This window comes from Vipera berus (assembly GCF_964194415.1).
Source record: "Vipera berus genome assembly, chromosome: 3".
Lineage (NCBI taxonomy): Eukaryota > Metazoa > Chordata > Lepidosauria > Squamata > Viperidae > Vipera > Vipera berus.
The window spans coordinates 146398173-146426114 of record NC_138204.1 but is presented as its reverse complement, the minus strand read 5'-3'; the positions used below and the strand labels follow the sequence as shown (position 1 = coordinate 146426114).

Here is a 27942-nt window from a genome sequence, read left to right as displayed (position 1 = left end):
GAAGCTGGGACGAGTAACAGGTGCTCACTCTGTTACGCAGCACTCGGGATTCGACCCGCCAAACTGCCGACCTTCTGATCGAAAAGCTCAGCGTCCTAACCCACTCAAGAACTCCAGTCAGGCAAGATGATAATTTTCTCCCCATTTGATCCTCCAAACTCTTTTGAGATAGATGTTGAAGAGTGGTACCAATGGCCCAAGTTTACCCCAATGCATTTTATGGATAAGTGGGATTTTGAACGCCATCTCTGTGATGCTACAACCTGTCAGGCTTTCCAGAAGAAGCTGGAAAAATGGATTCCTCTGTTCAGTTGGGAATATTAATACATAAATTCATTCCTGTAAGCTCTTTTGCAGTACACAAAATTCAAAGTTTTCTGATGGCCATTTACCGTGATTTGCCCCCCCCCAAAAAAAGAAATCCCGCCTTCTGGGTTTGTTATCTTCATTGTTATGCAAATACATATTATGTTCTCTTTCACATGGCAGATAACCCACCTCCTTAATAGAAAGCTACAGACAATGGAATTAGACTGGCACCGCTTCGCTCGTAGCGGGCGAAGGTGCCCACCGGCTTCTTGAGAATGAATGAAAGCAGTTCAAAACCGTGGCTCATCAAAAGAAGCCCGGGGTTGAACCCCAGGTGGAGATGGCGACCCGCCACCGCGTATCTGGGGGAGGCTTGCCCACGGCCACTTTATGCGTAACTTCCTATCCGACCTGAACTCCGGAGCTCCCAGTTCTTGAAAACACAACAACGAGGCGCTTCCTCCTCCGAGCCCTCTTCGGCCACGGCCGATCCCCGGGAAGAGAGCAAGATAAGACGCGCCTCGTCGTCGCAGGCCCTTGCCTTCCAGCCCCTCCCCCGATCGCCCTCTGACTCTCCGTCGAGGCGGGTTGAGGGCGGAGGCTGGTACTAGAGGGAGGACGGGGCGGGCGGAAAACGGCTCGACGTTGCCCGGGGCCGGTGTCTTTTCTGCTCCCGCTTTTGCAACGCCGTCATGGCCGCGGCTCTCCGTCCCGGCGCCTTCTCCGCCGCCGCCTGCCTAGCTCTGTTGCTCTGCTGTCTCGTCTGGCGCGGGGCTTCCGCGTGGACGGACGAGATGGAGCCGGAGGAGGACGGCGACGACGCGGACCCGGACACGCGGCACCTCTACAACACCGAGATGCTGCGCCATGGCGTCCGGAGCGCACCGCACTTCGTCATGTTCTTCGCCCCGTGGTGAGCGGCGGCATCGGCGGCGGCGGCGGCCTGGAGAGGGAGAAAGGGTGCGCCGCGGTCCTCTCCCGGCTCTCGCTATTGTGGCAGCCGGAGGGAGAGCCGGGGAGGGCGGGATGCGAAGGGAGCCGCCGGGAAAGTCCGGGGCGGGAGAAGGGGGGCTCTCTTTTCCACCCTCGCCCCGCCTCCGTTACCTTTTCCCCCCAAACCGCGTGCCCGCCCGCTTCCCACAGCCGCAGACCGTGCCAGGAAGAGGCTGGGATTTGCTGAGGCTTGGCAGAGTTCACTTCCACGCAAGCAAATCCTTTCATCTCTCCTTGGCACTAGCCGGTGAGCTCAAGTTACTGTCTTCCCCAAAGGCGTCAAGCGGACTTCTTCCGGGGTCGCTGGCGTGAATCGATGAGACCGAAAGTGGAAAAACTTGCCCAAAGTGTCCCTGTTGTGTACATACGTAAACGTGTAAAAGGAACGGGGGGGGGGAAAGCGGGGCGTCCTGGGATGTTTGTAATCGCAGAAGCCATCTTTTCTGACCTTGCCTTGTTTGCAAGCTTCCCCTTGGAAGGGAAAGGATGATGAGCTTGCTGCACGGGTGGGGTAGGGCCAGGAGGAAAGGGACGATGCAACAAAGGAAACCCATCCTAGAATCGGTTTCTTGAAGGCATCAGTTTTGGCTGCAGTAGGTTCATCCCATTGAACACATAACAATGTTAGCTCCTGCCAAATTGAACCAAATGGATCAACCTTCGCCTTATGCAAATGGCACAGAAAGCTCAGCAACCTTTAACAGGTGAAGCAGAGACACTCCAGATTACAAAGGCTTCTGTCAGGACCCACCCCAAACCACGTCTTAGGAAGACAAAATTCTTGGAGTCAAGTCTATTCCCAAAAGAATCTTTACTATGACATGCTTGGTTGTAGGAAATGAGACAGGACTTAATATTGTTTCACGAACTAACCCTTATATAGAGTTCCCGGTTTAACCCCCCTTAGCCCCATTTGGTCAGTCCCCCATCCTTTCTCTCGTATCATCCCTCTCGTGGGAAAAAGGAACTTAGGACCCTTCCATGTTTATTGCTCTCTTCCGTGACACAAGCCAGATGCTAGCCCTCCCTTTTGTTTCCCCAGTTCAAAAGGCTTCTCCTTTCCTTTGAAATGCCTAATACGGGTTCAATACACATCCATTCTCTTCTCTTCGGGAGATGGCAGAATCCATGGAATAATGTTTTAAACATACATTTATGAATATGATATAAATGGATTCTGACAGGCTACTTTAAAATAGCAACATCAGTTCCAAAGGTAAATAGATGCTCAACTGACAAAAAAGTTAAATGTCTAGCACTGCAAATTGATATTCATGGAACAAAACGAAAAGGGGGGAAAAAAACCCAGGGCAAGGTGATGATGGTGGTGGTGTTTGTGTGACCATGTGTGCACACTCCTTTAAGTCAGTTTTTGATTCCTGGTGACTGCTTGGATTAGGTTCTGCAAGGTGTTTGCAAGATTTTTGCCATTATCTTATTCCTAAGGCTGAGAGAAAATGATTGGCCAAGGTGGTTTATTGTATAAGACAGGACTACAACTTAAAGTCTCTCATACCAAAGTTAAAATGATGGCATTCATAGGGCTGAAATCATGCATGTTGAGTTCCATCCTAGACTGTAGTAAAGACAGGACTTATTTCAACTCAGTAACTGGGGCTTAACTACAGAGAAAACACTGGTGTCAAACATCCTTGGCAGGACCACAAAAGTGTCCTATTGATGAGTAAAGTTTGGGAACAGGTAATCCTGGAGCTTAGGCCTAAACAAGGAAGGCTTCATACACCAGTGTCATTATCTTTCACTAGAGGCTGATACTGGGATGGTGCCAAATTGCACAATGAAAGCTTTGTCTCAGTATGTGACTGTTGTGAAATGGGCAGATTTGTATTGATGAACATTATTTGGAAAGTACTCCAAAGTAAAACTGGCAGAACCTTGTACAGTCCTGCTCACCCTCAGAAAGTGATACAAAGCTGCAAAAATGCAAGATACATTGGACAAAATGGTCAGTGACAATTCTTCTATGAAAAAGGTGACAGTACTGAGTATAATTTTTGTAGAAATAAAATATGCAAAAAGGGTTCTTTTGCACAAAAGGTTTTCTTGCCATAAAATACAGTGATCATCACAACCCTTTTAAAGCAGATTACACCAAAATCTACTTGTCATGATTACTGTGTGTTATCCTGAGTATATGACATGCCTGTCAGTACAGTTTCTGGGAACCATAGCCTTATTTGTAGACACCTGTTTGGCCATTTTGAGCTCAGAATACTGAAATGATTAAGCGTTGGTTTATCTAGCAGGCTCTTACTGTAAATCCTTGCTTAATTATGGTAATTGAAACCACCAGCTCTGTTGCTAAGTGACCCAGTCATAAAGCACAACTTCACATGACTGTGCCGACTTATAAGAGAGTGGCAGCAGTCCCAGTTGCCATCATCAGGCAAATCTCATGTAGTTGCAGCATCTCACAGTCATGTGATTGCCATTTGTGACCTCCTGCCAGCTTCCCCATTGACTTTGCTTGATGGAAGCTGGCAGTGAACGTCACAAATGGTGAACATGTGACTCTGGGATATTGAGACTGTCATAATTGCCAGCTGGTTGCCAAGTACCTGGATTGCAATAAGATGACCACCAAGATGCCACAATGGCCACAATTACAAGGAATGGTCATAATCTCCCTTGTTCAGCGTCATTGTAACTTTGAATAATTGCTGAATAAATGGTTGCTTTACAACAGGCATGTCAAACTCGCGACGTCACGTGACATCGCACAACGTATTGGGACTTTTTCCCCATTGCCGTCAATGGGGTGGGTGCAGTTTCGGCATGATACATCCAGCCCGTGGGCCGGCAGTTTGATATGCCTGCTTACAAGAACTACTCTTAAGATGCTTTCCCATTACTTCAAAGAGGCGATAATGCTCATTGCTGCAGAGAACTTTTCAGTGGATGTATTCCATGAAAACTTAATTGCTCTCATCCCGCCCTCCAAAATCTAGAACCTGTTTTCACGAGTAATGTGTAAGTTGTAATACATGTGACCATAGGGCTTTTCTGCCTTAAATTTGAGTTAGTGTTCCATAGAACTTCATTTCTCAATATGCAGAATTACTTATTAGGACTATAACCAAACTACTTGAGAAGCCATAACTATTGTATCTCCATGCAACAATTATTTGCATGCTAGTTTCTCTGAAGACAACTGTAACTTTTCCAGTAAGGGCAGACAATTAATTATGTGTTTGTATCTTTTCTTATATTTGTTTTAGAGCAAGATTGGCAATACAGTATATACAGAGTTGTGTTCATAATTTAAATGTTATCTAGGAAACAGGTTTTCTAGATCCAATTTCTAGTACCCAACATTGATTTTTGTAACCTGTTTAATGAGAATTGTTTATAAGTTCTGATTCTTTTATTAGTTTAAATGAATTTTATATGATATTCTCTATGTTTCACGTCAAAGTTAATTTAAAGATAGAAAAACAGATGGAAATTTTTACTAATAATGTGTCCAGCCAATCCTATGTTCATCAGTTTGTCCTTAGCTTCTTTTTTCTGACTTTTTCCAAGGGAAACAACCCTTGGCTCAGACAACACACTAAATGAACCATGGATAGAACCAACCATGTTTTTCAGCTGTACTTATTTGTAGGAGGAGTCAACAGATGTGACTCAGAGCACACTGCTCATTTGCTTGTTTTTATTTCTAAGGACTGCTGGGGAAATAGGAGGTGACATGGAGATGCAGTTTGTTAAAGCGCATGGTAAATATTTGTGAATGGGGCTTTGGGGACATTATGGGTAACCATAATGTGAGCTCTGCCCTATCCAAAATTGCTTTGAGGTGAACAAAAGAAACTTGGGAAGTACAGTAAAGAGTCAATAGTATATAAATAATACTATTTGAATAGCACTGTATTTATTAGTTTGGAAGTGAGTCAGGCCACCCTAAAGTAAGGAAAAAAACCAACTATGTTGAAATATATCAGTTTGTCAACTGAAATATTTCCTTAAATGGGGAAAAAATAGAGTCTAACAGGGAAATTTTCTTGATGACTTCTTGGGACCTAGAAAATATTGCAGGAGTCAGCTGCAGAAATGAAAAGGGAACAGATTGAATTGATTGGCTTGTACTGATATTATCTAGTTGGGTAATGAAATGTCTGCAAACAAACCACCAAGCTCAGCAAGCACAGAGGACACCCCCCCCCGTCACACAGTTCAACCTGAGTTACAGATTCTGCTATTGGCAATCCTAACAGTTTGTAGGGGTGCAAACTTTATATATAGTCCCTTATAAAACCCTGGATAAAAGATTGAGGTTTGAAACACAGATTTTTGTGAGATTTTGGAGTGGGGAGTGCAACCCTCTCAATCTTTCCCTCATAATATTAGATTTCAGAAGTGAGAAACAGAGAAGGACATAGAAAGTTTGGAATGGAGGGGAAAAATGAAAATTTTTGCTTGTGGGATTATTCAGTTTGCAAATTTATATTCTATCAGCTCTGGTTGCTCTAAGTTAAAACTTAAGAATTTTATTAACTGCACGGCTAGAATTTCATTTTGAAAGTATTGACTACACCCACAAGAATCCCTAAAAACACAATTTTCTAAACCAAACTCAGCCCGGCATTCTGTTTGTGATTTTCTTAGGTTTTCATAGGTCAGGTAGAAAAGTAGATAGAAATGGCTCTAGAAACATTTATTTGTAATGTCATTGATACAGACACAAATAGGAATTCAAAGAACTGGCCTAAAGTATTTTGGCATATGAGACATAATATTTCAGTGTCATCCTTTCCCATAACCATCTAATTGCTACTCTTAAAATAGTGTCCTAGATTTCCTTCTTGAGAAAAGTCATTCTAATGACAAGGACAGCTTTGTGAGATCTACACTTTGCAAGAACAAAATAGAATGGTATAAGGATGTCATGTATAAATATTTCTGTTTGGTTCTCAGCATTGATGACTTTATAGTCATAGTATAGTAGTCTAAAAAATACCAACAGTGCCTTAGGGTAAATGAGAATGGTGAATCAAATAATACAAGACTTAGGGGGATAAAATGTGTAGCTCGAAACGGTTTTTAGATTCTATAAAAGAAATAGTCCATTCAAGACATGGTCAAATTTCAATAAAATGGGGAAATTGAGTTAGACCAGGATAAGTGTGTATGGGTGCACTTAACTCTGTTGTAATTGCATGATGCAAGGATAAATTTCTGCCATATATGCTATATTCCATTCTATGCAAACAGCAAAACTTTCTTCTGCTTTTGTGCCTCCTGCAACCCTCTCTGCATGACTTCAAAATCTACTATGAAAATTGGGAGGCTATGGCAGATTTTGGAACTCATATGGTGGGTCATGGTGGAATAGGAAATCATTGTCTCCCCTGTAATTTTACCAGCAAAAATTTCTTCAACTGAATGAACACTGTAGTATTCCATTAGATCTTGTTCTGCTAAATTTAACTTTTCCCATGTGAAATCACAGTCATTTTTGTATCAATCCTGAAGTTTTGCTTTGCTTTCATTCCATAACTTGGTTGCTGTTAAAACTGCTTTTTTATACAAATATGACACATTAGTAATGGGAGGATTTAATCTTCCCAGCATCTTGTTGGCAAACCTTCAGTGAATTCTGACCTCTTCTGTGGACAACTATCTCTTTCATGCATCTTAGACTTTACAAAAGTAGATTTTAATAAACTTCAATTATTGATAAGTAGAATGTATTTATCCCAGAAATAGATGTAAAAGAAACGATGTTGCTTTTATTCCAATAAACTGGTTTGTCACATCTAGTTTATCAACTAACATCTAGTTTATCAACTAACATTAGCAATAAAAGAAAAACTGTAATCTTTATTGTCCTTATGTTTTAAAAAATCTACCAAAGTTTGAAGAAACCAAAGGATTTTTTTTAAAAAAATCATTTTCAGAAATGCAGAAATGAACCTGGACAAAGACCTATCTTCTATTCTTAGATAAAATGTATGGAAGAGAAAATATAAGTTAGATATATGTAGAATTCCTAATGTCACTAATCTCAATAAAATAGAATAGTAGATTCAGAATTGTTAACAACTTTTTCACCAGAATATTTTTTTAAAAAAATTGCAGGTGTGGGCAATGCAAGCTTCTTCACCCAACTTGGAATGAACTTGCAAAGAAATACAACAACATGGATAATCCACAGGTCTATGTTGCAAAAGTGGATTGCTCTGCAGATACTCCAGTGTGTTCTGAACATGATGTCAGGGGATACCCAACGTATGTGTAAAAAAATAATACTGACTTTATGCATTTCCCCCTCAACTCTTACTGATCTGAAAAGAGCTTCTGAATGTTTATTTTGTAAATACATGACATTCTGTATTTGTATTAATTCCTTCCCCTTCTTTGAATATACCATGTAAGTAGCAATAGGTTATGCAACTGTAAAACCAGAGTACCTACAAAACTCTATAATATCTGTTGCCTTAATTATTTTGCTCACGGTAGTAAAAGCAGTATAAGATGATAAAAGCAGTGATGAGCATGCAATATTTTCATTACTGACCCTTTGCAGTGCATACTAAACAAATGTTTCTACCTGGGTTTGGCACAGCTGTGCAAATATACCACAACAGTTTTATAACTAGCAGAAAGTAGACGAATTGCTCTAATAGACTAGGACAAAAAAAGTATTAACCATTTTCTTACATTAAGAAACTGTTGCTAAATCAAGATCAAAACCGTGGGGAGCCAGGAAATGTAGGGTATAATTCCAAAGCTCTGTCTAAGGTTCTTAGCAAGGGCTATTAGGGTAGAGTCAGCAGAAATATTCCTCTCTGAAGATACGCCCCCCCCCTCTTTTGTAGAAGCTTCATGAATTCATCCTGGCCAACCTGTATTTGGTGACATCGTGTTTTCCATTTTGATTTATAGTAAACTATCCACTATTTTATTAGCAAACCACAGGTAGAAGGATTTGACGTGTAATAGCAGATCACACTTAGTTCTTGAGATCTGTTTTTTAAAATCTATTATTTTTATAATTGCTAATGTAAGAATGATGGTAAATAATTTCCTAATTAAAACAGTGAATTTTTCACCTAGAGAGTTAACAGCTTAATTTCCAGTTTGGCTACCTCACAAGCCAAATAAATACCAGAGCAGATCTGGTTTATCTCTGCCATATTATTTCAGGCATTCTGTTCCCCTTTTTTAATATTTTCTTAGAAAGATACAAACACTTTAAAGGGAATTGCATAATGGATCCAAAGTCTGAGAAAAAAAGGGAATATGGATACTTTAATAACATCATAGGCAACCATCATTTTCCTTGTAAACTAGAATTCTGAATCATTTAATAGCTTTGTCTAGAACAGAAGTATATGTTTTAGGGGCAAAGAAAGTTTATTGATAATGCCTTCATGGGAGTTAACTTGGCTTTTGTCTTTGCTTTAAAAGAGCTTTTGTATGTCTACAATACAATGGCATTTTAAATTTGGAAAGTCTATTGAAATTAATGGAAATGTTAGAATTAATATTAATAAACCATTGTGAGGAATGTTGTTTGAGATCCAATATAATCTGATGGTTTGTTTTAAAAATGTTTCAAGTTTAAATGACTATGAACCTATTTTGCTTATTGTTTTCTTAAATTTGCAGTCTAAAATTACTCAGACAACACAAAGAAGATGCAAAATATCAGGGACCTAGAGAACTTGAGTCACTAGAGAAATGGATGTTGAAGACATTAAAAGAAGGATATGCTGTAAGTAATCAGAAACAGTCCTTATTTAAGAAACAATATACAGTTGAACTGTTAAAGGATGCTAGTAGAGCAGTGTTTACATTTCTGGAATAAAATTTTATGAGCCCAGGAATCTTATCTTTATGGAGATGTGAGAAAAATATTGAAAGAGAAATTACTTTGGCTAAAATTCAGGGTAACTCAAAACACATGATTTGCTGTCCTCATGACAATGGAAGGAGGACACTTAGAAATTGAAATAAATAAAATTTAACCCATTGTTTTCTTTATTGGACCAAAGACAAATTACTTTTATATATGCATGAAGAAACTGCTCCCCAAAAGAGCTGCTTCTGTGGTCAGCCTTTCTTCATTTTTCTTGAAACAAGGTGGTTTCTGAATTTTAAGTTAGGGATTTCTCCAACTTCACTACCTATAGCTATGTGAACAGGGAATTCTGGGTGATGTGGTCCCAGGACATCCATTTGTGAAAAAAAATGCTGCAGGGAAAGAGGATGTCTTATCATGCCAAAGTTTGGCCACACTGACAAAGTTGCAAACCACGATCATGAGACCGTGCTATCTGCATCCAGTTGTAAATCTGAGCTGGTTGCCAAGTGCCCAAAATGTGATCATGTGACTGGGAGCAGAGAGCAGCAGTTGCAAGGTCCAGTATTTCAAGGATGGGTTGTAAGTACTAATTTTTTTTAAAAAGTCCTTTGTAACTTTGAATAGTTATTAAACAACCAATCGAAAATCTAGGACTACCTGTAACTCTTATTTTTTTTGAAGTTTAAGCATGCTGTCTTTCATGTTCTTTTTCTTGCTGCTAAATATAAGGAGGAAGAACCTAAATTGAAGCCATCAAAAGCACCTGATATAAAGCAAGGTCTTTATGAGCTCTCAGCAGATAATTTCAAGCATCATGTAGCAGAAGGTAATTTTATTTATTTATCAAACAAATTAAGGAGAATATTTTTATTTTTATTTTTATTTTAATCCCATTTATATCCCGCCCTTCTCCGAAGACTCAGGGCGGCTTACAATTTAAGCACAAACCAATGTGCTTAGCAATAGCCTTCATTCTATGTATATGCCTGCTTATTAGGGCTTTCGCCCCCCCCCCCAAGCGGCATTATTACAAAGTCAGCTTATTGCCCCCAACAATCTGGGTCCTCGTTTTACCTACCTCGGAAGGATGGAAGGCTGAGTCAACCTTGAGCGTGGTAGGATGCGAACCTGCACTAATTGCAGGCAGCTGGTGTTACTTAAGGAGGCATTAGCCCACTGCTCCACCAAGGCTCCTTATGTGGCTCAGGGTTGGAATGAGGAGTCCTTGGTGCTTTCTGATCTTGGTTGTTTTCTTGCAGACATTTCGTTATCCAAACTAGATAACATCACGTAGTAAGGAATGGGGTTTGCTCTCAATTTATATTCTAGTGGATTGCCCTATCAGTGTTGGTGAGAGTGGTCATGGAGGTTCTTTGGTTGGGCCATTTACTGTTATCTTGTTTGACAATTCCTTGATTGGGGTATTGTTTACTTCTTGATTGTTCATCTGATGTTGATCCCATAGGCGTACCTTTAATTTGTTGACAAATTTGTCCGTCATATTGAAAGTATGTGGTTAGGCAGAGGTTGATAAGATCCCCACTTTCAAGACTCATAGCGCAGATTGTAATGCAATATCGAGGATCAATAGCAACACAAATATGGATCAGATATGTAGATGACACCTTCACCATAATAAAAAAATGACCATTGAGACACCACAACACCATCAACATCTTCAAAGGAATCCAATTCACTAGGGAAAAAGAAAATAAATTACTACCTCACTACCTGCTGATAAGGATATCCTGGATATCAGGACAGCACACAAACCAACTAAAGCCCTCCAAAACATCCTAAATAAACCAAAAGACCCAACAGCTCCAGAAGAAAAAACAAGAATCACCTACAACATATAATGTAAAGACTGCAACTGCCACTACATAAAACAAATAGGCAGAAGATTAACAGAATACATCCATAAACATCAACTCGCAGTCAGAAGACATGATGAAAACTCTTTAATTTCACAACATATGGGCAGACTTAACCATAGTTTCAGCTGGAAATGTGACCATCCTAGACCACACCAAGTCCAAAAACACTAAAGAATTCCTGGAATCCTGGCAGTCTGATAAATTGGCCATCAATAGACCCATAGATACAAACAACATGTACATACTGTGCAGAAGAGACAATCAACAAGCCAAAAAGGGAACAAAAAGACCTAAACACCTCCCCACCAGCAATTAACACCCAGTTGAGTACAGATTAACACCAAGATTAACATCAGACCAACAATCAAGAAGTAAACAATACCCCAATCAAGGAACTACCAAACAAGCTAACAGTAAGCAGCCCAATCAAAAACCCTCCAAGACCATTCCCACCAATACTGACAGGGTACAAGCCTCTAGAACTGAGAGCAAGCCCCATTGCCTACTAGCTGTTACCTAGTTTGGGCAATGAAATGTCTGCAAGAAAAAAACCAAGCTCAGAGAGCACCAAAGACCCTCATTTATCAAACTTTGATAAATGATATTGAAAGTTCTTTTTAATGTTTCATTTTAAAGCATATTTAATTTATAGTATCCCATAATGGAAAAAAAAATGGACCAGGCAGCAATTTAACACAGGCTTTCCACAATCTGATAAATAGTCCGATTGTAGCAGTTGCTCCATTATTGGAACATTTAACAGTGCTACATTCCACGAGTTGTGGTGTGAATGGCAGTTCAGTTCCGAATGATATTCTGAAGGGCCTCATTGTAAGGCAGGGGTCCCCAAACCCCAGGCCGCAGCCTACTACTGGGCCTTGAGCTGTTTGGAACCGGGCTGCAGAAGTGGTGGGTGAGTATCCCTACTTGCTCAAACAAATACTCTCCTTTTTAGTGAATTATTAGGATGGAGAAATCCAGAGTAAATCATTAAGTGTATTAAGTATAAAGCTAGAAGATCAAAATGCGTAATGCAGGAATATAAAAGTATTGATTCTTTGAGAATGGAAATCTAAATATGGTATAAGCCAGGGGTAGGCAACCTCGGCTCTTTTATGACTCATGGACTTCAACTGACTCAGGAATTCTGGGAGTTTAAGTCCATGAGTCATAAAAGAGCCGAGGTTGTCTACCCCTGGTATAAGCCAAAGACCTGCCTCTTCTTGAAGCTTTAGTGCATAAAGAAAGGTACGTAATAACTCAATGAATAAATACACTGTTTTGTGTGAGAGTACTACAGCCCTCCTTTTCTTTTAAAGGCAATCACTTCATCAAATTCTATGCCCCTTGGTGTGGCCATTGCAAGGCATTGGCACCTACTTGGGAACAGTTGTCTCAGTCCCTTGAACGGTCAAAGTCCGTCAAGATTGCCAAGGTAAGTTGAAAATTAATTACTTTGGGAGTACCACTGACAAAAAAAAGAACACTGTTTGCTTCATACTGTCAACGCTGCTAACATCGAATGTTATTGCTTGACAAGAGATGAAGAAGTAGCCATTTCATATGTTAAACTTGTGTATTGCTTTAAGAGATTTAGTTTAAGGTTGGGAGGGGGGACGAGTAGGATTGCACCTTTCAAGGCCATCTCTAACTAGAGAAGATAAGACCTTGGCGGGTTTTCTAATGGAAGGGAAACTGATTCTTTAAATTAATTGGAGAATATGATGAATGACAAAATTAGAAAGGTGGAGAATTGTGTTTTATTATATTGTGCAAGGGGCGGAGATTTCAGATTCCAGCTTCCTTCGAGCAAGCATTTGCTGGTGTATTAGGCTAATAAAGGACTTTTAAGGTAAACAGTGCCTCGGAGTCACCTGAAAAGCCCATACGTGGGAAACTTGACACATACACTACAATTAACATTATCAATTCACATCTTGGAATCTTTCATGCAAGCTATTCACCCACCATAATTCCTGAATTTACTGGAGCCTCATGTGTTAGTCAAAATGCATTTGCTTGTCCATTTGCTTGAGATTGATTGATTGATTGATTGATTCATTCATTCATTCATTCATTCATTCATTCATTCCTAGGCTTCCTGAGAAGTAGCTTTAGCAAACAGCTTATCCTGGAGAAATTATTACTTTTTATAAGAAGTCTCATGAGTAGTTAATACAGAGACAGGGGGTACCATAGGCTTTGTTATTTTAAAAAAGAAAAAAAGCCAGCCCTGCAACTTGCTTTTATGACTGAGGTCCTGCTTTCATTGTAGGCATTTGCTTGTAGGTCTTAGAACCACTAAAAGGAGTATAGTTATATTGTTGGCTTTCTGATGGGGGAAAAAACCCTGCTGCTGGTCCTAGCATTCAATTGGGTGCACTGTTAAAGTTGAGAAAAAATTCTCAACCAGACGTAAGAAAGCCTCGTTAAAAAAATGTTTGCCTTCTTAAAAAATAAAATTTTGGGTTGGTAATTTTTTTAACCTTTTCTCTGCTAACTTCTTTTTCTTGTTTCATGTTGCTCTTCTCTTATTTTCCTTCTTACTGAGTCACTCTTTAAGCCATGTTGTTTGGGAATTATAGTCCCTATGGACTAGTCTGGGGAAAGCTGCTTTAAAATTTATTGAAATGAAAAGAATTTAATTTGGTCAATTTCCATTGAGTTCAATAGGCTTAAAAGTATTATTTGCTTGGCCTAACTATCTTATCTCATTTCATCAGAGCTTTAGGCACAGAGAAATGATTGCTTTTAAAGTAAATGAATTAATTTCTTTCTTTCTCCTCCCTGCTTTGGTCAGATAGAAACCATAATTTCTGTGCTTAATAAATTTAGATCTTCAGAGTTAACTGGAGTTGAGCAGCATCCTGATTTAAATGCATACAAGCTCATATATATTAGAGCTGATAATGCAACAATTCAACTTTTTATGAAAGTTTTTGGTTATTTATTTTCCCCTTTCCATGTTTTTTCTAATTTCAAAGTTAAGGGTTGTTGTTGTTGTTTAATTTATAAATTGCTACCATTTCTTTTTCCTACTCATTTTTAAAATTTTATATCCTGGTTTTTCTTTCTCCATACTTCTAGCTCTTATTCTTAATTATTTTCCTATGTATAATTCCTTACTTAACATTTTCCTTGTCTTCAAGATTTGCTTTCATCCCTTTTTTATTCTGATAAATTCTACCAACTACATTTTAAATCTTATTGTTTTGTTGTTCATATCTGAACCTTGATTGTTCTGCTACCAACTTTCCTGTTCAGTTCCTATCACTACTTTTGTTGGATGCTGTTAATGCTGAAGGATGCTGACAAAATACTCAGTAGCCAGTCACCTTTCTTCTCAGCCCATGCCCCTCATCACTCATTTTATAAAGAGTGCTGGTTCTCCTAACCTCTTTGGCAGTTTTTTATATCCTCTGCAGAAGAATACTGTGGTTGACATCTCAGTTGAGCAGAGTTCTTAAACACTGTCTGAAAACACTAGGTAGTACAAAATATAGCAGCTACAGAAATAACAAGAACTGGGTTATTAGGACCATATCATCCCAATATTTCAGTCTATCTCTCAGTTCATTTCTGGATCCATTTCAGGTAGAAACTTGTTAAGCCTTTCATGATCTGGGATCACAGTATCTTATTTTGTATATTCCACCAAGCCCTGTAATCATCTTTGGAGAGTCTTCTCTGCATGCCCCCTCCCCTCAGGTTGAAGTGTGGGGTGCAGCTGCTAAGAATACACATGCATTCTCAGAGCTGTCTTGCAAATTCCCAGAAAGGCATCTCTCTTACTTTCTAGCTCCAAGCAAAAATCTATTTTATTCTCCCAAGCCCTATAACTTTAAATTAAACATTTAATGCTTACCTACTCTTCTAGTTAGTCTTACTTTTTATGTTTCGGTCTGTGCCATTAGTTAAAATTGCTTTCTTTAATAATTGTAAGTTCTTAATTTAAATATTTAGACTCCCGTTTTTATCATGGCATTTATGTATTGACTGTAAGCTGTCTTGAGGGAGATTTTGCTCTGTTTAGTGTCTCTAATGATCTTCATCGTGTCATAACAGAACTATTGTCAATTCTCCTTGTTTCTTATCATTTGATATAGTTTTTCATTTTTTTATTCCTTTGCTTCATTTTCTGAAGTTTATTTGCACTTTCTTGGTTTCCCCTCTATCATTTTTTTAAACAAACATATTTCCTTTAATAGGCTTTAGCTTCCTCTCAGTGTCTTTGCATGTTGTCCTAAGTTGATTTTTTTTAACTTACTGTATATTTACTTTTGATAATCCTATTTCCTTTTTAGTCCTTACCCACTATCATTAGACAATGTTTTCCAAGTGTTTTTTATCCAAGTCTCTGTATTACAGAAAACAAGCATAAATATCTGCTGAATTCAGTTAGATTTTCTAAAAATAAATAAATAAATAAACTTCTACATGAAGGCAAATATCCCCAAGCATGATTTTTAGTGATATGCTGCCTCTAAACACAAATGTTTGTCTTAATATTTTCCATTAAATTAAGCCTGTTTCTGCTTTGGACGTGGCTCTATCATTGTCTCAAACTCAGTGTACACAAAACAGGATTTGTTTCCCCTGAAATTATCACTTTCATCTTCTTTTTCTCTTTCAGTCCCAACTTAATTCTTCAGTCTTCTCTGCAAGTTGAGTTTTGGGCATATTCTCTCTGATTCTTCTTTGCCTTGTTTGGCTCACATTACTACTCTAGCTGAGGTCTGTCTATTCTCTTTATAATGCTTTAAAATGTGCATTTTCTTTTCAAAAAAACATTCTTCACGCCATGCTGATTACACTGTTGCTTGTCTTCCAGACTGCTTGATTCTCATCTTAAATCCATTATAGCTTTCTTAACTCTTCACTCATTTAGCATTTCTGTTGGTGTGTTTAAATGTTACACTTAGCATTTTTTCTCTTCAGTAGCTTTTTCTATTTGACCATATTTAGGTTTTAAAAACACCTATGTTTTTAAACACCTGTATGTTTGAAAAACGTAAAGAATATAAACAAGAGATGGATAGCTCCATCTGTACATCTCTATCTAGCATACAATTTATTTTCACAATCGTTTACCTTATCTTTTAATTCTTTTTCCCCCTATTTCATTCCATTCAATAAATATTAAACTGTTTTGTTAAATTTCTACTATCATGTGCTGTTTTCATCTTCCTAATGTTCTTTCTTTCTTTCCTGGCTTTCTATGCATGAAACTCTTTTTTTGTTTAGGATTTGACTTTTTTTATGATGCTTACACAAATTATTTAAAAAGTTATTCATATCTTTATGCTTTCTTCAACATCGAGTCTCATGTTTGTTCTTTAATTCTGTTCTCATTTTAGTTATTGTATTGGTTTTACATATCTCCTTTTTTTCACCCTAGTGTTAGCCAGCATTTTTTCTGTTTTCCTCTTTTGTGTTTTGAAATTGTAAGCCTGTAAGTGTAGAACTATGTATTTTATTTAAACACCATTCCTAATACGTTTAGCTCCATACATACCCACTCTAATTTACAATACATCAGTTCAATAGTTGCTTCTTTTGTACGGTTGACCGTATGGACTTAAACATTGAAAAACAGTTATTAAGGATATACATAACTGCATAAATTTACACCATAATCTTGGCATTTGTGGATTAAAAAAAATATTGAATCCCTAGGTGGACTGCACACAGCATGCTGCAATCTGCTCAGAAAATCAGGTCCGAGGTTATCCAACTCTGCTTTGGTTCAGAGGTGGAGAAAAGGTAAGAATATTGCGAATTGGGCTTGTTTGTAAAATTACAGATTTACTTTTACACGATTGCTTGGACTACATTATTTTTAGGACTATCTCAAATGTGATTATGAAAACCTGGCACTCTAGTTGTTGAAATTAAATTGTTGTATTATTGAATCATGACACATAAGCATGTTAGACAAAGATAAACTTTGTTGTAAGAGTTCCAATCTTATTTATGCTGAATTTACAAAAGCAATCTTTTCTGAACTCTGGATTTCACTAGGAAGATAAAAGATGGTCACGATAGCCTTCAGGCAAAGTGTAAATGAAGAAGTCTCATTGGAATAATGAGATCTTAGTTCTTTTCCTCATAAAGGCCTAATAGTAAGATTGTTTTACCTGTTGAATGTATTCTTTAGTTTAAGCCATTTCCTTTATTTTCTGGCACTGTCTTCTTCTGCCATTTCAGATTCCTTTTCCTAGGAGTAAAAAAAACCCTCTTCCTTTTGCCCATGTATAACTGCAGTCAAAATACTTTCCCCTCACAAAAAAAATTCCGGTCTTGATTTGCCTAATGTCTGTTTAGGCCTAATTAAACCAAATTCTGATTTCAGTATGACTCCCTCAAGTGTTGTTCAGCAAAGAATCATAGTCTCAACACATTCAGATTTTCAAGGTTTTTAAAAAATAATTAAGCTAGGAATCCAGCTATATCAAAGGCATTGGTAAAATAATATATTTATCAGCTATTGTATCCTGCAATAACTATTTAAAATAATCACATTCTAATAGGACATTAGAAAATGTTTGCTAAGCTAGAAATAATTGTGATTTGATTTTAGGTTGACCAATACAAAGGAAAGAGAGATTTAGATTCTTTGAAAGAGTATATTGAATCTCAATTAAAAGATTCCAAGGAAGCCATGAATGATGCTAAACCCACCAAAGCACCTAGAGAAACAACTCCTGAGGTAGGTCTTTGGAAAGTTATTTCATTAAAGAGATTTGTTTTCCTCTCACTAAAAATAGTTCCTCAATCTCACTTTGTTTGGCTACTCAGATATTGTACGTATATTTAAAGGTAGTATGTTTACTTCCTGTTGGATGGCAGCAAATTAAATTTTCCTGCTTTTTTTTTTACTCAGTCATTATCCTTGTGACATCATACTCTGTTGCCAGGTTGAGATAGTCAGAAGTATTTTCTGTCTTAGTATGTAACCCAGCAAGGTGACAAGGGTACAAATGGACAGGTCAGACGGGATAACAATAAACAAGACTGTCCGAAAAGAAGAACCATGGGAAAACGAAGAGATCACTGGACCAAAACCAGTAAAAAGTTTATTAGCATTTCCATAACTTTAAATTCAGTTCGTTTCAACATTTGTTTACCTGTCACACAGTTTTAACAGCAATGGGTATGGAAAGATGTTGCATCACTTCGCCTTTAAAGAATTTGCCAGTGTGGCATCAGAATGTTCCAGAGAACTCCAGAACATTCTGTTTCCCTTTGGATTATGCTGTTTCTGGAACTACCCAATATTGCATATCCATAATAAAGGGCTTATAATTAGGATCCTGGTAAGGTAATTTGACTCTAACCTTTATTTCTTTTTATAGGGCAAAGTTCTTTCCCTCTCTGAAAAAGATTTTGATAAAGAAGTGGCTAATGGGATCACTTTCATCAAGTTTTATGCTCCATGGTAAGTTTTCAGAGAGAAAAAGTATACTACAAGTATTTAACTTCTGTTTCTCTTTTTGTTGTGGAGCATATACTACCAGCCAAGCTACCTACTTCATCCTATAGAATTGGAAAATATAGCATAGAATAAATGACTAGTTTTATATATAAGTAATTGTTTCCTGTTCTGGTGACATCAGTGAAATTCTTGAGATAAACTGAAGTTACCCATAGTTAACTTTTAATTTGATAAGCTATGAATAATTTGTGATTACACTTTAGTGTTAGATATTAGGCAGAATTGTTTAATTTTAATAAAACTAATGTACTTCTTTGAACTCATCCCTTTACAGTGTTTTAATGTCCTCAGATAGTACTCCTTTCCTCATTTATTTTGTTAGTAGTAGAAAGTAGTTAACTTTTTATCTATTCAAATAGTTCCGTGTTACTTCCACTTCCATTTATAGACATCAGTGTTGAAATTTTTACGTCTTGAGTGCTGACATACTGTATGAACCTCAAGGTTGCCTGTAATATACTTTGCCTGAAGGAGAATTAAGAATGTTTTTTTTTCTGTTATCCAGCTGCATGTAACTCAAAGAACTGTTTGTTCCCTTGCAAGTGTTGGATTTAATTTAGTCTATATCAGTGTCAGAAAGTATAGGGCTATGAAGTCTGTAATATGAACATTTTGAAGGCTAATTCACACGAATATTTGTAAAGTTTTATTGCTTGATAATGAATACAGATAGTTTAACTTTGCTAAAAATAATTGATTTAATCAAGACTTAAGTCTTTCTTACAGTAATAGTAGGAGTTAATGATGACATTGATTTTATTACATTGCTTCTGATTATGTTGGATTCAACGTATTACTCTGATAGGCTTTACCTTCATTGGTAATTTTGTAATAATCACATATACTTGAATGATCAAGTGATTAAATATGAATTTGTAAACTGATCTAAGATTTGCTCGGGATTCAGTTATTTTATGGGTGGCTATAATGGGATCGTGATCTGTATTGTTCAGTGGTTTGAATCTTACTCCAATTGAGAATAGACCATATTTGGGCACATATGTAACATTTGTGCTCATATTCATATTGTCTGAAGCTTCCCATCTGACCCATCCTAGCAGTACCTTACAATAGGTGAAGAAATATTGAACTTTGGGGGATAGGCATATATATCTTTCACTTATAAATTATGATGGCATGAAATTGGGCCATATTCTTCTCTGTTCCATATGAAATATTACATATTTGTTTAAGTAGCCAAGAGTGTATGGAGACTACTTTTGCTGTTTATTTTAACTAAATATTTACATTAAGCTGAACAACAAGAAGTTCATCTTATCTTAGTAGCTTTCAATATATACAGTCCACGCCTGTAATGCACACTCTGCATATACAGCAAGCTTGTTTAAAAGGACAATTTTATTATCTGAGATAATGATAGCGAACAGATGGCATGTACAAATGTACAGTATGGAACAGTTGAATAGATGTCATGAGAGTTGAATAATTTATATGTTAAATTCAGTCTTTAACTGCTAGTTTATGAAAATTGTTTTGTAAGAAGAATATTAATTTTATATGCTTATTCCAGTGTTCTTTATTATGGAAGTGATCACTCCAGAATTTTATATAGTTTACATTTTGTGATGTAGCTCACTCAGGGTTTATAAAACTGTTTAACACTTACTGGAGTGTATCCATGATCTAATAGTTCAAATGGGGAAATTTATAAAAAAATAAATCAGATTTTCAAGTGCCATTCTCAGTAAACTATTTGCAAAAAAAGATTAAATGTATATAGCATTTATTAAAGTATTTCTGATAAAGTTTAGTCCTAACTGTAACTATACTCTTTAAAGGAAATTTACTTAGGGGAATACTGGAAAGAAATGTAGAAATCAATACAACAGACAGAACTTCTCAAAACATTGACCTTATTTATGGATGTAATTATTTTTATTTATCAAGCTAGTAGAGAAGTTAGCAGCTTAAAAGAGAATAATATTCAAAATAAATCTAAATGTACAAAATACCAAGTATACACAAAGGAAATTCGTACTTAAAAATTTGCAAACCTTTTGAATTTTTGCACTATTATGACCTAAAATGTGATCTTTTCTTCACACAAGTCCTAAAACTAGAGGTAGAGAACCCAGCAAAACAAATGAGTCAAAAACATTTACTTATTGAGGAAAATAATCAACAGCTACATATTTATCTTTGTTCTCCAACTCTTAAGCACCACTTTCATTTTTAATTGCTTTTGAGCTGCTGAGAAGTTATACATTGTACTATATTGTAACTTTTAACCAATGCATTTTTATATGTAGCATTTTACACATACATGTAACAAATGCTTTATTTCTGCCTTTTAAAATTTAGAGTTTGTTAGAGCAGTAATGGTGAATTTTGGGGGCTTTTTTGTCAAAAAATTCAGAAAATGTCTAACTTGATTCTGCTGGGGTGTCACCCCCACTCCCAAACAAGAGAAATAATTAGCAATCTCCTCCCCCTACACACACACACATACACATCTAGGCCGTTCAGTTGCAGCATTGAGGCTGCACATGAGGTAAAGGCTGGAACTTCAACTTCAGCCATTGTGCCACTGGTGCCCTTCAAAAAGGTTGCCTCACACTCTTCCCCAGGACCCACAAGGCTTGGGGAACAGCACAATTACCCCCACAGCCCATTGGTGCTCCCCAAGATCTGCCATGTGCCACTTACCTTCAGGCAGTGTTGTCTTTCTATTGAAGGGCCCCTAAGGCTGCACGAAGGTCCCATTCTTGAAGTATCTTCGGAGAAGGCTCTTCCACAGCCTCTGAAGCCACCAAAAACTTCATGCGCACCCCATTCTCATACAATTTTCATAAGCTTCAGAGGCCACACAGAGCACCCCATTCTTGTGCAGTCTCCAAAAGTATTGTGAAAATAGGGCGTGCTATTTGAGAATAGTTGTCAGGAGGTGATGAATGCTGCCGTGTTACCCAAAACATTGTGGCATGTCGCCTTTCAAACGTGTCATAGGTTTGCCATCACTGTGCTTGAGTTAGTGGTAAGAGAAAGGCCTTTGTCATCCCATTCAGCAAAAATTAACTTCTTTTAAAGTACCTTAGAAAAAGTTTTGTTTAAATGGTACATTCTTTCCACTGTCCTTAACTCAGATATGATATAATCTGAAAGAACGCAAGAGCTGTTAAAGTAGCTTACTTTGTTTGACTTGTTATTGATCCTTTTCCTCCCCAAATATCAAGAGGGGAGTGTGTTTTGTCTTAGATCTTGCATTTCAGAAGCATTTTCAAACTCTCCAAGCTTCCCTTTTCCAAGAAATATTGCAAAATTAAGGCAATTGTGCCATATTCTCCTAAATCCTAGAGAAAGGCAATCTCCTTAATTCTTCATAATGAACTTATCAGATTCAAAGGGAGTAGCTGAATATTTATGAACCTCTGGTAGGATGATGCAGATTTCTACTCATGAAAAATGGGTGGCGATTCTTATAAGTATAATGAAGCAGATGTGATTTAAGTTAATTTTCTCTCATCAGATATGAATTAGATTGTCTGAAAGGCTTCATATTTAGATCTGTATTTAATGTTCTTGTGTGACTACTAAACAGATTGTATTGTGATATGCCTAAGCTGTATTTAGTTTGGTTTTCTTTCAATTTTCTTTCTTTTTTTAAGAAAACCATCAAAACCAAAATAAAATTTACTCATTATTTCAGGTGCGGACATTGTAAAAAACTGGCTCCCACATGGGAGAACCTGTCAAAAAGGAACTTTCCAGGACCAGTGGATGTCAAGATAGCAGAAGTAGACTGCACTGCTCAACGCAATGTCTGCAGCAGATTTTCTGTAAGCACAAAGGCTAGAATGGTATTCCAGAGTTTGTCCTAAACGTTGAAATTGCTAGTGGCTGTTAGTTTAGTCCAGGGGTGGGATCTATGGCCCTTTTATGACATGCTGGCTCAGGAATTCTGGGAGTTGAAATCCACAAGTCATAAAGGAGCCATAGCTCCCCATCTCTGGTTTAGTCAGTCCTACTGCTTTATTGTTGAAGCCATATACTAGGATTTAAAGGGTTTCCTTATTCCTGTTATACAAGGTCAATATGAGCCTTGGTGGAGCAGTGGGCTAATGCCTCCTTAAGTAACACCAGCTGCCTGCAATTATTGCAGGTTCGCATCCCACCAGGCTCAAGGTTGACTCAGCCTTCCATCCTTCCGAGGTAGGTAAAATGAGGACCCAGATTGTTGGGGGCAATTAAGCTGACTTTGTAATAATGCCGCTGGGGGTGTGTGAAAGCCCTAATAAGCAGGCATATACATAGAATGAAGGCTACTGCTAAGCTTGTAAGCCGCCCTGAGTCTTCGGAGAAGGGCGGGATATAAATGGAATTAAAATAAAAAAATAAATAAAAATAAATATGCTGGAGATCTTGAAATGCCTAAAAAAGGGCAGGCCTGGTTAGTACTTGGATGGCAGACTTCTGGGAAGTTCCTAGGACTATAGCATTAAGAAATTAAAACAAAGGGCAGAAGATGGTCAAGACTAATAATGTCTATATTGCTGCCAAAGAAAATAACAGAGATTTAGCTTGACTTAAATATGTCTTAAGAGACGCGGTGGCTCAGTGGGTTAGGACGCTGAGCTTGTCGATCAGATGGTCGGCAGTTTGGCGGGTCAAATCCTGAGTGCCGCGCAACAGAGTGAGCGCCTATTACTCGTCCCAGCTTCTGCCAACCTAGCAGTTCTAAAGCACGTAAAAATGCAAGTAGAAAAATAGGGACCACTACGGTGGGAAGGTAACAGCGTTCCGTGCACCTTTGGTGTCTGGTCATGCCGGCCACATGACCACGGAGACGTCCTCAGACAAGCGCTGGCTCTTCGGCTTTGAAACGGAGATGAGCACCGGCCCCTAGAGTCAGAAACAACTAGCATGCATGTGCAGGGGAACCTTTACCTTTTAAAATATGTCTTAGACATGTATAGAATTACATTTAATGCAACCGGAACGGTGGGGGTGGGGTTCTGCTAATGAATATATGCTGAATAAGAGGATAAGATTAAAATCTGATTTCTTTTTTTCTCTTTCTGAAGGTCCATGGCTACCCAACACTCTTACTTTTCCGTAGTGGTGAGAAAATAACTGAACACACAGGAGCCAGAGATCTCGAAACACTGCACAACTTTGTTCTAGGACAGGCCAAGGATGAACTGTAAAAATGTACCTGCTTAGTTGCTGCTTCTTTAGCTGGGTCCAGTAAACTTTGAAGTTGAATCATGGTAATGTTATTGGATTTCCAATAGTGGTTATGCGGGAAACTGGATGTTCTAAAATGTGGTATCATCTATGCATATGTTTGTGTTTCCTGTTATCTACTCTGCTAAACTTGAGGGAAGATTACAACAATTGGTAACTGTTCAAACTAGGAACCAGTATTTAGGGTACTGGTTACATCAATGAATTTCCACTTGTCCTATGATGAAAAAATTGTGTTTTGAAACAAAAATTAAGAGAAAAAGGCTTAACATCAGGACACATTAGTTTCACTGCAGATAACACATTAGTACAATATCTGCTACATAAAATTTACAGAGTTTAATCCCCATTTGTCAACCTGTTGCATCACTATCTTAATCTCCTTCAGAAACCAAATTAGAAGAAATTCTAAAGCACACAGACACACAAACACTTAGGAAGCTATCCCTGGCTATTTGCTTTCTGTTGTTGTCTCCTCTTATGAGGATGTGCAATGAAAATTAATGGTACTGCAGATGTCTAGATATTGGACGATGCTACTTCTCAGCTAAGCCAAACACTCCATTTAATTAAATTGCATGACTTGGCTGTCTTCACATAGATTTGATGTTCATTTCAATTCCAAAGAGTATAAATAAAATTTTACTGGGTGAGGATTGTCCCCTATTTACAATTTGTCAAATTCAGATTAGCTGGGATCCATGTTTACCTATGAACAAGTAAAACTTTAGAAGTCTATGAAAGACCTTCTCTTTTCCCAGGTCCACAATAACAAAGAAATCAAACTTGCTTATAGAATTTTTCTAGATGATCTGTAGGTTTGTACATTCTCCTGCCCCATCCAATCCTGTTTCCAATTTAGTATGCCCTAAGAGAGAGAATTAAAGCCAAAGACTTTCTTGTGCAAGTAGTGATGCTGGATCGAACTATAGCAGCTAAATCTTGATCTAATTTGCATATGGATTATTGCCATCTTTCTGGGGCAGAGTTACGGGTCATTATCTGCAGGTCTATACAGAAGATATACAATATTCATAGCCATGTCTAGATGCTCTGTTTTGTACTCTAGTTTGTCCTTCCTTCATTTTTTGAAGGTTAGGGAATTTGTCCAGAACAAAGCTGGAAAAAACATTTGTGAATTATGGAACTTAACTGAAAGGGCTAATCACATATGGCAGAGAAATCAACACATATTTCTGCCTTAAAAGGAGCCTTTATTCATTTTAAAAACCTAAAGAAGCACAATTTTATGAGCTGGCTAAGTTGTAATTCATGAGTTTCTTGTACAAAATCAAGTGGTACAATTGTTTACACAATTTCTGAATAAAATTTTTTAAAAAAATCATGGTCTTACTAAATAATACATCAAAGTTAATATATCTGATGACTGCAATAAATTATACCTTTAGTTATTTACAAAAATCTTCTTAAAATGAAAAGTAGTCAAAGGGAAGTGCACTTTGTTGAAATTTTGCCTGGGCATTTATCTGGAATCTGACATTAGAATAAGTATCATATACCATTTGAATGTATTTTTCTCAAACTAAGGATATGCCCCATTATTAAGAGTAAATGTAAAGCGTTTCTACTTCTCTGACTGCAGCTTTGCCTCAGTTTCACCTTGTCAGCTTATATTATTCTGAAGAGCAATCAGGTAAGTGTCTCTTCTTTGGTAAACTTAGTATGATTCATTTTCTTTCCCATTTGAGGAAACAAGATTTTTTTTGAAAAACATGTAGTTTGAAACTTCTCAGTTCCTCCATACTGTATGTCCAGTGGAGTTACATGTTTTATGTCTAAGGAATAGATTCTGGTTTCATGTGCACATTTGGTCATGGTGCTGCCAAGACACTAAGAAAGTTGGTTAGAATTAGCAATAGGATGTAACTGTAGAAAATGCCTTTGAAAATAACACAGAAGCATCTTCCTATCTGTCTGATAAGCTTGCCTCCAAAACAACCCTTTGTTCCCAAAATGGTAGCTCCAAAAAGGTTGCCCTAATCAGATTATTAAGAGGCATTATGACCAGTTCTTTTTTATTTGAAAAGATAATGTATAAAAGTTGTCTTTAGCTTCTAAAGGAAGCAATTTAAGTGAAACAGTTCATCAAAACAGAAGACATTTTCTTGCAGGAGTTTCCAGGATCTCACATATTCAGTTTTTATGCCTTAAGGGTAAGCAAAGATAGTTCTGTTAACTTCTTCTATGTGGTTGCAATTTCAAGTTAAAATTGTGCTTTTTATTCCTTAGATAGATTCCTGTTTTCTTCTTGAGATATTATCCAAAATGTGAGGAACGCTTGTTTAGTAAGACGGAAATGTAGTTGAAACATCAGGTTACTTTTGTCAGATCAGTCAATGTTCACAGGATCCATATTTTATAACTTGCTGTGGCCTATTTAAAACTGTAAGATCAAAAAGCAATGACTGTGCAAATATTTAACAAGTAGTAACAGAATTCTTTGCTTTTCATCATTCCTTCTTAAGGCACAAATGCTGTTCCGGAAGCATTAGATTTTCTTTTTGCTGCTGCTTGTAAAGATACTTTGTCAGTGACACCCACAAGCTCTTACCACCATATTCCTGTATTTTTTCAAAATGACGTTGGAATTGTCATCAAAGTAAAGAACTGAAATTGCATTAAGTTTTGTAGGAGCACAACATGGTTTAGGAACATTCTCTGGATTCATTAGGTGAACCTGTTTAAAAAAATTGATAGTATTACCTGTAATTTCAACTCAGTCCTTCCTAAACTAAACTTTTATCTCTGAGCCATCTGAGATTGCGTCATGTTTATAAGAGTACCTCCATGTCTTCATAGCTACCCTATGCTCTTATTCAATTTTGCATGGGAGCCTATTCTATTATTTTTAGCTACTTAAAGTTAGATGCAGTTGTATATTTTCATACAAAGTTAATGAAATCAGAACTTGCCCGTGTTAGGTCTTCCTCTGCTTTCTATAATCCTCCCACTTCTAACATTAATTTATTAATGTCAAGATTATCTTCCTATTTCTATGGAAGTTTAAGTTAGCCAACAGATATGCTGGAGAAATCAGCTATGTAACAACTTCAGGAAGAAAGACACAAGTTTAAATTCTTCATAATAATTACAATTATGAGTCATGCAATAACACATATACTTACCAAAGTTTGCACAATGGCATGATTTGTGGCATTCATATGAGCATTGAGAGGGAAAGAGCATTCTCCGTCACAGTAGTTTGCTGCATAGCCCTTTGGTGCAATTATCCAATCCTTAACAAGTATATTATATGGGTTAGAACAACTCAGATTAAATATACATACAACAAGGAGACAGAAAACAGTATTTCTCTATGAATTTGCAGGATGTTATAAAATTGTTTACTATGTCTTGAATTTTAGACAATATAACAATAATTTCTGTAGTATAAGGCTGTCTTTATGTAATATAAAAGACCAATGTAAGAGATAGTAAACCATTCTGTATAACATCCTGCAAATTCAAAGAGAAACACTGATTTCAGGAAAAATCTTTACTGTTGCTTCTAATACTGGCTTTCATGCATTATTAAAGTAATGCTGAATCTTCTCTGCCAATCCTATGAAGTACATACTCATATACAGGTAATCCCCATTTAGCAACCACAACTGGAACCAGCAACTTGGTTGTTAAGCAAAATGATCACTAAGTGAAATTGCAACTGTGCTTATGATCTTACTTAGCTTTCCTTTGCTTTATACACCTGCAAAGGTCATGAGTGTAAAAAATGGTCACTAAGTTATAGACATGGTGAATATCTAAAACACAGAACCACAGATTCCATCATCTCAGCTTTGTATGCCATGTCAAAAGATCCACTCCTAAAGTAGGCAAGAGTAGAGAATGTTCTGGAAGGGCGCGTCAGGATTTTTAAAAGATTAAAAGAATGATCAAAAGAGTTTTTGCGTAGAGTTAAGTTACAAACAATTATTTCAACATCAAGTGTTTGGTCCTCATTTTACACTTGCATGCCCAGTGTATGCAAACAAAAACTCACAATTTGGTTCTACCTACTGTGAGTGTTTAGAGCAGGGCTGTCAAACTGCTGGCCTGGGGGCCAGACATGTCACCAGGAAACCGCGCCCACCCCAATACCAGCAATGGAGAAAAAGCTCCGATACGTCGCACGATGTATGTCTGGTTTGGAGACTACAAAAGGGATCCTGACATTTCTTGCACAATTGGTGTCTATGGAAAGTGCATTTGTTTCC

General features: G+C 37.5%; 2 protein-coding genes across 2 annotated transcripts in view; one reads left to right on the top strand and one right to left on the bottom strand.

Annotated features, from left to right (window-relative positions):
• TXNDC5 (thioredoxin domain containing 5) lies at nt 1-25045 on the top strand. The gene is made up of 10 exons (XM_081325947.1): nt 1-1222; nt 7402-7551; nt 8935-9040; nt 9860-9956; nt 12327-12442; nt 16684-16770; nt 17588-17716; nt 18363-18445; nt 22170-22299; nt 23545-25045. Exons 1-10 carry the CDS (start codon nt 1002-1004, stop codon nt 23665-23667), a joined length of 1242 nt encoding a protein of 413 aa, XP_081182073.1. The 5' UTR covers nt 1-1001; the 3' UTR covers nt 23668-25045.
• Nucleotides 23545-27942, bottom strand: part of BMP6 (bone morphogenetic protein 6) — an 87411-nt gene continuing 83013 nt past the window's right edge. Inside the window, exons 6-7 of the mRNA XM_081325945.1 lie at nt 26854-26964; nt 23545-26405 (exon numbers count right to left, since the gene is read on the bottom strand). Coding sequence (XP_081182071.1) covers nt 26256-26405; nt 26854-26964 — 261 coding nt within the window. The 3' untranslated portion in view covers nt 23545-26255. The remainder of the gene's footprint in view (nt 26406-26853; nt 26965-27942) is intronic.